We start from the raw sequence: 11,462 nt of genomic DNA on the forward strand, positions 1-11,462 counted from the left end.
TTACCTGCTCTCCTGGCCCTGGCTTCTGGTGTCCTCTTCTGCAGGACCATGGTGGGCCAATGGGCCTTTCCTCCAGCTCCCTCGGTGGCTCTCACCTCCTCTTGCAGAGGCTGAATGTCTGCACTTCACCTTCTGGACTCCAGTTCTGCTGGGACCTTTGTGGTGGAGGAGCCTGGTCACACATGTGCTGGTTCTTCCCTACTTTAAAGAGCATCTCCCATTGTCACCAAGGCAATATTAAAACCATCTAAGCCTGGACCTCTGATCAAGCAGAGGCCTTAAGCTCCAGTGTTTTCCTTGCTCCTCATGGGTCCAGGAGCATCCCCCTGATGTGAATGCAGGGAAGAAGGTGGTGGGTGTTTATCTGGGGAACATCTGGCCTCAGCCCAGCTCCATACTGACACCTGTAACACTCAATCTTAGCTTCAACTCTTGACATGGAACATGTTCAGCCACCCAGGCAGGATGATATGGTCCTTGACATCCCTGTGACACACCAAGTCATTGCTAGGTCGCCCAAACACATGTGCCCAAGCCTCTTCCACTGGCTGGACCACGGAAGGTGCGAGCCCAGAGCCTGCCTGTGCTTTCCACCACGCATCTGGAGCTGGTCTCACCCTTCCAGCACACTCACTTTTGCTGATACAGGCAGATAACAACCATTGTCCACTGATGGGAGTCCAAGGGCCTCTGCCCTTCCAGTAACCTGGGGTGGCTGCTGCATGACGGGCATGAGGTCTTGGACGCTGCTCTGCTGCTCTTCCTAAAAAAAAAACCTTACTTGCTTTAAGCACTGCAAAGCTCAAGTTGGCTTGAGTTGCTGCTGGGCTACTGCATGTGGAGGTTTTTGAATGATAAAAACTGTGTCCAGTTCTGGGCCCCACACTTCAAGAGAGATGTTGAGGTGTTGGAGCGAGTCCAGAGGAGGGCAACCAAGCTGGGGAAGGGTCTGGAGGGTCTGACCTCCGAGGAACGGCTGAGGGAGCTGGGGGTGTTTAGCCTGGAGAAGAGGAGGCTCAGAGGTGACCTTAGTGCAGTCTACAACTACCTGAAGGGAGGTTGTAGTGAAGTGGGAGTCGGCCTCTTCTCCCAGACAACCAGCAATAGGACAAGAGGACACAGCCTCAAGCTTGGCCAGGGGAGGGTCAGGTTGGACATCAGGAAGCATTTCTTCTCAGCAAGGGTCATTAGCCATTGGAAGGAGCTGCCCAGGGGGGTGGTGGAGTCACCATCTCTGGAGGGGTTTAAGAAAAGACTGGACATGGCACTTAGTGCCATGGTCTAGTTGCCATGGTGGTGTCAGGGCAATGGTTGGACTCGATGATCCCAGAGGGCTCTTCCAACCTGATTGATTGAAAAGCTTCTCACTGGCTCCTGGTGGCAGAGGCTTCACTTGAAGGATAGATGGCTCCAGGCTTTTCTTGCTTCATCTCCTGCACATCTTCACCTCCAGCCCAGGTGATGCCCAAGTAGTGGTTCCTCCCTTTTAAGGGCAAGTCACCAGGGTTTTGTGTGACAGCCTTGCTGCTGTCACCCCACATCCTACCCCTACTCCCAGCACCAAGCAGAGCAGCTCAGGGCAATGTGGGACCTCTTTATGGCCAACCAGGATGGCCCTGCACCAACTGCGGTTGGGGACTTGGATGTAACCCCTTGAACCACGCTCTGCTACATGTCCCTAGGGTTGGGGACAGCATCAGCCAAGGTAGGAGACATCTGACCCCACCTTCCCCTGCACTGAGCAGAGGAGAGGAGACACTGGGGATGGGGACTGTGCACTTACCACATCCCATGGAGCACTGGCTGTCCCCAGCCCTGCTGCGGGAGGTCACCCAGGGGCTGTCCTGGGGCTACTCACATAGAAGATGGTGAAGAGCACCAGGATGGGGATCTGGAGCATGCAGAACAGGGCACTGGGGAAGGACCTGCAGTGCTGGCCCTACCACCCTATCCCAAACACAAAGGCAGGGTCTGGCTCCAGGAGAAGCCCCAAACATCCCTCACCCCAGGGTAGATGTCTTCTGTTTAGTCTCAGATGAGAATCATAGAATCATAGAATTGTTAAGGTTGGAAAAGACCTAAAAGATCAAGTCCAACCATCAACCCAATGCCTCCATGCCTCCTAAACCATGTCCTGAAGCGCCACATCTAGACATTTTTTGAACACCTCCAGAGATGGTGACTCCACCACCTCCCTGGGCAGCCTGTTCCAATGCCTAATGACTGTTTCAGTGAAGAAATTCTTCCTAAGATCCAGCCTGAACCTCCCGTGGTGTAACTTGAGGCCATTTCCTCTCATCCTATCGCTGGTTACCCGGGAGAAGAGACCAACCCCCACCTCAGAAGTAGAAGAACTTGGTGCCATCATCTTCTGCCCTCCCATCCCACACCTTTTCCATCCCTTCTGCCCTCCCACCCCACACCTCTTCCATCTCTCCCTGCCCTGTGCTGTCAAGCCCATCTGCTGCCATCAGCCAACTCGCCCAGGAGTCCTCCCAACCATCCCTATTAATGATGGCAGGATTGTCCATACTGATGCTACACTAGGAGAACAAGAAGAGCTTGATAAAGCAGCATCATTAATTGCTAACGAGGAGCTGCCCTCCCTTGGGCACATGTTAAAGCCTGTTAAAGACCTCTGAGCAAGGGTGACCCAGGACAGTCAGATAAAACCAAGCTGGAAACAAGAGCTGGAGCTTGGGGAGGGTCATGGAGAAAGCCAGAGCCCACAGCCACCCCATCGCTGGCTCTGTCCCCACAGCACGGTGGTGGGTCTCCTCTGCCACATGCTCTGGTGCTGTGACAGAGGACATTGAGCGCTGTCCTCCTCTGTTCCAGGGATGCTGGCTCCAACCGAGCTGTCACTGGTGCCCAACGCCCACCGCATTGAGAGCCAGCCTTGATGGGCACCAAGCAGCCATCACCCCACGACCATCACTAACCTGGGTGGTGGGCACGGAGGGGCCTGGACAGGCTTGTTTAAGGAGAAACGAGCTTGTTTCTGATTTGTACAAAACTGCTTTAATGACAAAACAGCTGAAAAATACCTTTTGGTGCATTTCTAGTACCATCAAGAAGCCCCATGTGATCCCCAGACCCAAGGCCCTTCCAGCAGGGATCTGTCTGGAAGGGCAAGAGGCTCTTCTCAGGCACTTTCTCCCAGTGCAACACATCCCAAGGGAGGGGTCTGTCCTTGAGACCACACAGAAACCCCCTTCGAGACCTTCCACTTAGGACAATTTTCCTTCCAACCACACAAGTGTGGTCTGGAAATACCTCTGTGAAGTGCTCTGGCATTGAGGCTCCTTCATGGTTCAGGATTGCTTCCATTGCCACCACCCTTCCCATCACTGAAGCCCTGTTGGCACCCCACTGGGGGAGCCAGGCAGCAGCAGAAGCTTCAAACGATGCTTCCAGACCGGAGCCAGCCCGGCCAAGTCCCTGAGACACCAGATAACACCTTGATGGGTGCTGAAGCCAACGAGAGGGTTGGAGAAAGCAGAGTCCAAACCTCAGCAACCACTGGGCGATGGGGCGAAGAAATACACAGCCAGGAGGATGAAGTAGACCATCACCAGCACTGTGCCTAGGGCAGACAGAGCAGGTTGGAGGGGGTTAGTCCATGGAGGAAGGAGGGAGGTTGCTTTCAAGACCTTCTGGTGTGGTCTGGATGAGCCTGCTGTAGAGGACTTCCATGGTCCTCTGCAAAATCTCAATTAAAAGGGGCTTAAACTCTTAAGAGTGACAAGGGAATGGTCCCCCTTGGAGCTGCTGCAGGGTGGCAGCTCCAGCGCTTCCAAGACGGTCAACCAAGACCCCAGAATTGCTCAAAGCCACCACATGCCAAGAGCTGCAGCAAGCAGGTGGCCCCAGGAGCCCCCCCACCCCATCAGCACAGGGAAGGTGGGTACACCAAGTCCCCCAGCAGCCTCATGGGCGAGCAATCACCTTGGAAGTAGTCACATTTGCCATCCATGAAGATGTAGTTCATGAGCACCACGCTGAACATGCTGGCGTAGACATGGAGGTCGCTGAAGACTAGCGTGAAGTTGGTCGGCTGTGAGGCAGAGAGGATTTGGGATTTATGGCCAACCAGGACAGCCCCACACCAGCTGTGGTTGGGGACTTGTGTGTCACCCCTTGAACCCCCTCTGCCCCATGTTCCTAAGGCTGGGGACAGCATCAGCCAAGGTAGGAGACATCTGACCCCACCTTCTCCTGCACCGAGCAGAGGAGAGGAGACACTGGGGACAGCAGCTGTGCACTTGCCATGTCTCATGGAGTGCTGCGTGTCCCCAGCCCTGCTGCAGGACGTCACCCAGGGGCTGTCCTGGGGCTACTCACATAGAAGATGGTGAAGAGCACCAGGATGGGGATCTGGAGCATGCAGACCTGGACAGCAATGCAGTTCCCAATCTCGATGCTGGGGAGGACAGAGAGGTTAAGAGCCACCAAGAGGCAGGTCCCCAGCAGCCCTTGGGGTCACTCATCTTAGGGTGAGAACAAACCCATTTTGGGGAACCAAGTCATGGAGCCCAACCTGGTTCTGGCCTCATTTTTTGGGTGGCTTTAAATCCTCTTGGGGGCAAATCACAGAATTGTTTGGGTTGGAAGGGACCTTTGAGATCATCGAGTCCACCCGTTAACCCAGCACTGCCAAGGCCACCACTAACCCATGTCCCTCAGCACCACATCTACATGGCTTTTAAATCCCTCCAAGGATGGGGACTCCACCACTGCCCTGGGCAGCCTGTGCCAGTGCTTGACAACCCTTTCCATGAAGAAATTGTCCCTGATCTCCAATCTAAACCTCCCCTGGTGCAACTTGAGGCCGTTTCCTCTCGTCCCATCACATGTTACCTGGGAGAAGAGATCGACCCCACCTCGCTACACCCTCCCTTTCAGGCAGTTGTAGAGAGCGAGAAGGTCTCCCCTCAGCCTCCTTTTCTCCAGACTAAACCCCCCCAGGTCCCTCAGCCGCTCCCCATCACACTTGTGCTCCAGACCCTTCACCAGCTTCGTTGCCCTTCTCTGGGCTCCCTCCCCACAGATCTGACCCACTATTAAGCCAGGCAGCCCATCACTGTCACTGAGGCACAGCTATGGGGCATGGGGACCGTGCTGGAGAAGGCCACCCCAAACCCATCCTTTGAACCATCTCACCTCAAGCTCAGGTTGTTCTGCAGGGCAAACTGGATGCCGTTGACAATCTCCGGCAGCTCAGGCACCATCGCCAGCACAGTGACACCGATGAAGTACTGCAGGGAAGAGGTGACATCAGTGCGTGTCTATGGCCTGATCCTGACCACATCCAAACCCTGGGCAACCATAGCTCCTCCTGCGTGGAGCATCTCGGCATCTTTCCTCCACTGCTTTCAGGACTCAAACTGCAGCCAGGGCAGGTTCCCCATCCCTGGAGGGCACATCTTGGTCCCCAGGGTCACCCCAACCAGGCTCACCACCATCCCCGTGCTCACCTGTGAGATGGTGGAGTTGGTGAGGATGGGGCTGATGTGCTCCGTGGCCAGGTCAGCACAGGCCGACATGCAGAGGGTGGAGAGCAGGAGGATAACCAGGGCACGCCAGCGAGACCAGTGGACCACGGCGCTGTGGTGGTGGCCGGGCACTGAGGAGAGAGCAGAGACATGGTGAGACACCCTGGGGCGGTGAGAAGAGCTGGCCCCGCAGCCAGGACCTCCCACAGTTTGGGGACACTCACTGTGACAGTCGCTGATGTGGATGTCGTAGATGTGCGAGTGAGTTTTCAGGGTGAAGAAGAGGCCGATGAGGTAGGCGGCAGGGAGGAGGAGGGACACGGTGTACACCAGGGGTCTGTGGGACACAGGTGACACATGCTCAGTGCCACCAGGGTCCAGTGTGGAGACCCCAGGGGGGTCTCCTCCACCAGCTGGGGACAGAGGAGATGGGGCTGCAGGGTTGGAGCCCTTTAGGGTGGTGAAGGGGGGACCTGGGACCACAACCCAGCCCAGGAGGTGCCACCCCACTGTGGGGACAAGCCTGTCCCCACCCCAGCAGACACTCACTGGACGTGGCTGTAGTAGAGGGTGCCGTTGTTCTCCATCTGAGGAGAGAGAACCTGTCAACGGGGACACAGGGGACAAGGGACAGCCCCACTGCCACCACCCAACATAACAGCAGGAGCCAGGTGGGCTCGGAGCGTCCCCAACCCCAAACCCCAGCGGTTGGGGGTCCACGTCCCCACTCACCAGGTCAAAGTGACAGTTGTGGCAGAGGTAGTGACCCAGGGGGTTCTGGGTGACGTTGTGGCACTCGCCGCACACCAGCTTCCCGTACACCTTGGAGAAGAGCGTCGGGGCAAAGACGCCTGCAGGGATGGAGGGACATGGGGTGGGCACCCACGCTGGTGGGATCCCCCCAAACCTGGGGACACCCCTGTCCCCAACTCACCTCCCACGGAGAGGAAGAGCAGGGCTGAGCCAACACCCGCTGAGCGGCTGTTGAACCGCTGCTCCTGGTGCCGGATGCCCCCGATGACCATGCACAGACCCTTGGGGATGGAGAAAGACCCCCCCAAAAAACCCCCATCAATGCTTTGCTTGCAGAGACTGGGCACCCTCACGCCATGAGTGTGCCACCCCAGCTCACCGGGACAAAGAGGACGCAGCCCACCAGCGTCCCCGTCAACGCCGACTTGACGATCTCGGCGTAGCAGCGGTTGCCCTCGCGCGAGCCCTTGATGAGGGCCGTGATGTAGAAGGTGAGCTCCGTGATGGAGCCGAACGTGGCGTTCACCACCGCTCCCACCGCAAAGTTGCTTTGGGCCGAGATGCTGGAGGAGAAGGAGGGCATCAGCGGGGCTGTCCCCACCTTGACACCAAGTCCCCCCCCCGCCGTCACCGCTCACCTGGCGATGGCCATCCCAATGTAGTAGGACAGAGGCATGATGGAGAGCAGGGCCAGAGTGAACTTGACAGGAGAGCTGGTCAGGCGGTTGTGGCTGTCCACGTAGCCCAGCACCAGCGTCACCAGCACCAGCGGCAGCAGGTCTGGGGTGACCAGTCAAGGAGACAATCACCAAATCGTTTGGGTTGGAAAGGACCTTTAAGATCATGGAGTCCAACTGCTAACCCAGCACTGCCAAGGCCACCACTAATCCATGTCCCTCAGCACCACATCTACACGGCTTTTAAATCCCTCCAGGGATGGGGACTCCACCACTGCCCTGGGCAGCCTGTGCCAGTGCTTGACAACCCTTTCCATGAAGAAATTGTCCCTGATCTCCAATCTAAACCTCCCCTGGCACAACTTGAGGCCGGTTCCTCTCATCCCATCGCTTGTTACCTGAGAGAAGAGACCGACCCCCCCTCGCTACACCCTCCTTTCAGGCAGTTGTAGAGAGCGAGAAGGTCTCCCCTCAGCCTCCTTTTCTCCAGACTAAACCCCTCCAGGTCCCTCAGCCGCTCCTCATCACACTTGTGCTCCAGACCCTTTACCACCTTCGTTGCCCTTCTCTGGACTCACTCCAGCACCTCAAGGTCTTTCTTGTAGTGAGGAGCCCAAAACCCCATTTTGGGGGTTTTTGTTCACAACTGGAGCTAAATCTGGTTTTCTCCAGTTTGGGACTTTGAGAAGGACCTTGGGCTGGTGGTTGTGAGTTCAGCCCCTCAGCCTCCTTTGGCCAAGATGGGATGACTGAGGTGAGTGGGATTTGGGGTCACCCTGCCCACTCCACCACACAAAAGGATACTGACAGCGAAGACGTTGATGCCATCCACGGCGTACTTGTAGTAGTAGGGGTTGACGGCGCGGTAGCAGCAGAGGATCACCTCCCCCTCCAGCGGCACCTCCGTCTGCAGAGGGACAAGTGGGTGACACTGCTCCGAGCGTCCCCACCACCCCCCCAAAATCCACCCCCAGAGGCACCCACCATCCTCAGATGCCGGACGAGGACCCGCTCTGGGGGCAGCAGCAGGACGCGGGCGGCGGTGCGGGCGCTCAGCTTGGCCACGGGGATGAGGACAACGAGGAGCCACGCGGTGACGCACACCAGTCCGTGGGCTAGCGCCAGCGCTGGGTAGCCCAGACACAGCCACGCCACGGTGCCAGCACGCCGCTGCGGACGGGGAGTCACCTTTAGGGTTTGCCCACCCCAGGGGAGCGGGGGCACCCATGGGTGCCATCCCCCCTGTGATGGGAGGCTCAGGGGTGCCCATGCACAGGAAGGGGGTGTCACCATGTCTGGTGTGGGGCTCACCCAGTATCTAGAGTCCACCCAGCACCGTGGGCTCCAGCGGCGCGGCGTGGGGCCACCAAGCAGGGCTGAGCTCTCCCCTGCGCCGGCCTCGCACGCGCCCAGCGCCTGGCGGGATTTGGGGACCTGGGGGAGACGGGGGGTGTCATGGTGTGGCATGGGACACCCCAGTTCATCCCCCAGTGGGGTCCCAGTCAGGGCACACCGTTACCTCCACTTTCTGGATCACTTTGCCAAAGGGCCAGAGGAAATACCCAGCCAGGTCCCAGCAGAGCCGCCCTGCGGGGACACGAGCATCAGCTCTGTTGGGGACACACATGTCCCCTCCAGCTACAGGGCCACCCCACAGGGAAGGGACCCAGGAGACCCCAGCACCCATCAGTGCCATTTTGGGCTCAGCCAGGAGACCCACAGCTCACCAACCCTTCACACGGGGGTCCCAAATTTGGGACTCACCATAAGGAGCCCCCACAACGGTGACAAACATCACGGCAGCCACGAGGACATAGAGGAGCGAGAGCCACCAGCCGAAGAGCAGCAGATAGAGGACGTTCCCGCATGTCACCGTGGACCCTGCAGGAGGGGAGGCGCCAGATGGGACCGTTGTCACCTGCACCATCCCAAATCCACGTTGCCACCGCACAGCGTGTCCCCAGGGTCACCCACCTCCAGAGCCACGGATGACATTGAGATCGGAGTAGAGCTCCTTGACGATCTCCGACCTGTCCTCCCAGGGCCGCGCCGTCACGTGGCTCTTCCATTTCTTGAAGCCAAACTGCAGAGAGAATTTTTTTTTGAGGGGCAAGAGAAAAAGAGAAAAAAACCCCTTACGGCAACCCAGGAGCACCCATGGGTGCCCTCACCCACACCACGAGCACCCACCTTGTAGTTGTTGGAGAGCTTGTTGGCCTCCACGGCGTTTTCGGCCGTCAGGGTGGTTCTCACCACGCAGCTCTCGCAGACCTCCTCCGAGTGCTGCTGGCAGCAGGACGGGGGGCACATGGCTGCGGGCGAGATGGGGGGTGACAGGGGGTGTGGGGACCCCCCTGGAGCCCCGTGACCAGCCCATCCCATGGCTGACCTACCTGGGGGGATGCGGGGCCGGTGGAGGTGGCAGCCCAGGTCACCCAGGTCACCATGCACGTTGTTGATGGCGGCGCAGTGCCGGTCGCAGAGGGAGCCCCGACGGGGGCCGTCGCTGTCACCCCGGGGCTCGGTGGCCTTGGGGACATCTGTGGGGTGGGCTTAGAGTCACACTGGGGCCGCATCCTGCCTGGACTCAGCACTGCAGAACACCTGGGTGCTGCTGCACTGGGGTGGCACCCAGGTCCCCAAACCTCATGGGGGGGACACAGAGCCCCTGGGGTGGTACCCAAGTGATGCTCAGGAGGAGGGGACCCCACTGGTGCCCAGGCTGGGGGTACCCCCCCGGTGTGATGCCCAGGACGGGGGGACCCTACCGGTGCCCAGGATGAGGGGAGACACTCTGGTGCCCGGTGTGATGCCCGGGATGACGGACACCCCCCCTACACCTCCGGTACCCGGCATAGGGGGGACCCCCCAGTGCCTGGGAGGGGGGTATCACCCCAGTGTGATGCTCGGGACGGGTGGTACCCACCCGGTGCCCACGATGGGGTTGGGGGAACCCCCCCCGGTGCCCGGTGTGATGCTCGGAACGGGGGGAACCTCCCCGGTGCCCGGCATAGGGGGGGGTGGCCCCCCGGTGTGATGCTCGGAACGGGGGGGACCCCCCCGGTGCCCGCCCGCCCTCGGAGAACCCCCCCCCGCTCACCGGGTGTATCCTGCGGGCAGCAGCGGCGGCCGGGCTCCCCCTCGCTGGCCATGGCGGCGGCACCGGTCCTTGTCCCGAGGGCGGCGGTGTCGGTGTGCTCCGACCCGCCGGTATTTAACGGGCGGTGCCGGGCATGCGCGGGGCGCCCCCGGGAGCCGCCCCCACGGGAGCCGCCCCCCGGTTCTCACCGGGAGGGGCCGGGGCCGACCCGCCTCCGCTGGGGGCTGGGGTGTGCGGGGGCGTGGGAACGGCGGGGTGCGCGGTGTAGCGGGGTGGAAGGGAGCAGGGTGCGCAGGGACGGGATGCGCGGGGATGCAGGGTGCGTGGGGATCGGGGTGCGCAGGGACGGGATGCACGGGGATGCAGGGTGCTTGAGGATCGGGGTGCGCGGTATACCGGGGTGCACGGGAAGCAGGGTGCGCGGTGGGAGTGTACAAGGGCGGGGATGCACGGGGATGCAGGGTGCGTGGGGATCGGGGTGCGCGGTGTAGCGGGGTGTGCGGTGTAGCGGGGTGCACAGGGACCAGGGTGCGCGGTGTATGGGGGTGCACAGAGACGCACGAGGATCCAGAGTGCGTGGGAACGGGGGGTCGCGGTATATCGGGGTGCACAGGGAGCAGGGTGCGCGGTGGGAGTGCACAAAGGCGGGGATCCAGGGTGTGTGGGGACCGGGGTGCGCGGTGTAGCGGCGTTCACGGGGTTATGGGGTGCGTGGGGCTGGGGTGCGTGGGAACGGGGGGGGGGCGTGGTATATCGGGGTGCATGGTGACCAAGGTATGCGGTGTATGGGGGTGCACGGGGACGGGGATGCACGGTGCGTGGGGGTCGGGGTGTGCGGTGTAGTGGGGTGCATGGGGATGTGGGGTGCGCGGGGCTGGGGTGCGCGGTATATCGGGGTGCTTGGGAACCAGGGTGCGCGGTGTACCGGGGTACACGGGGCCAGGGATGCACAGGGATCCAGGGTGTGTGGGGATTGGGGTGCGTGGGAAGGGGGTGGGGGGTGCGGTATATCGGGGTGCACAGGGAGCAGGGTGCGCGGTGGGACTGCACAAGGGCGGGGATGCACGGGGATCCAGGGTGCGTGGGGATTGGGGTGTGCAGTGTATTGGGGTGCACGGAGCTGGGGTGTGTGGTATATCGGGGTGCTCGGGGACCGGGGTGTGTGGTGTATCGGGGTGCAGGGGGACTGGGGTGCACAATGTATCGTGGTGGGGAATGGGGCAAAGCCCAACTGGGGCCGGTCACTAGCGGTGTCCCCCAGGGCTCAGTGCTGGGGCCGGTGCTGTTCAATGTCTTTATAGATGATCTAGACGTAGGGATGGAGTGCACCCTCAGGGAATGTGCAGGTGACCCCAAGCTGGGTGGGAGTGTCGATCTGCTGGAGGGTAGGAAGGGTCTGCAGAGGGATCTGGGCAGGTTGGATCGATGGGCCGAGAC

The 11,462-nt window shown here is 60.3% G+C and overlaps 1 protein-coding gene across 1 annotated transcript; it reads right to left on the bottom strand.

Annotated features, from left to right (window-relative positions):
• Window positions 1-3,512: 3,512 nt before the first annotated feature.
• Window positions 3,513-10,077, bottom strand: LOC137664238 (uncharacterized). Its single transcript, XM_068402102.1, has 20 exons — window positions 10,026-10,077; window positions 9,319-9,465; window positions 9,116-9,237; window positions 8,900-9,008; window positions 8,690-8,806; window positions 8,445-8,512; window positions 8,237-8,359; window positions 7,910-8,095; window positions 7,730-7,832; window positions 6,887-7,028; window positions 6,628-6,811; window positions 6,430-6,529; window positions 6,228-6,346; window positions 6,045-6,097; window positions 5,720-5,832; window positions 5,478-5,626; window positions 5,164-5,258; window positions 4,345-4,423; window positions 3,949-4,057; window positions 3,513-3,586 (listed from the first exon to the last, which is right to left on the bottom strand). The coding sequence occupies exons 1-20, from the start codon at window positions 10,075-10,077 to the stop codon at window positions 3,513-3,515; spliced, it is 2,244 nt and encodes a 747-aa protein (XP_068258203.1).
• Window positions 10,078-11,462: the final 1,385 nt, after the last annotated feature.

The sequence above is a fragment of the Nyctibius grandis genome, chromosome 5 (assembly GCF_013368605.1).
Source record: "Nyctibius grandis isolate bNycGra1 chromosome 5, bNycGra1.pri, whole genome shotgun sequence".
Lineage (NCBI taxonomy): Eukaryota > Metazoa > Chordata > Aves > Nyctibiiformes > Nyctibiidae > Nyctibius > Nyctibius grandis.

Coding starts and splice junctions, on each gene's coding strand:
- LOC137664238 (XM_068402102.1), bottom strand. CDS start 10,077: ATGGCCAGCGAGGGGGAGCCCGGCCGCCGCTGCTGCCCGCAGGATACA. Junction 7,833..7,909: donor TCGTCCGGCATCTGAGGATG/GTGGGTGCCTCT, acceptor GTCCCTCTGCAG/ACGGAGGTGCCGCTGGAGGG. Junction 6,812..6,886: donor ATTGGGATGGCCATCGCCAG/GTGAGCGGTGAC, acceptor CTTCTCCTCCAG/CATCTCGGCCCAAAGCAACT.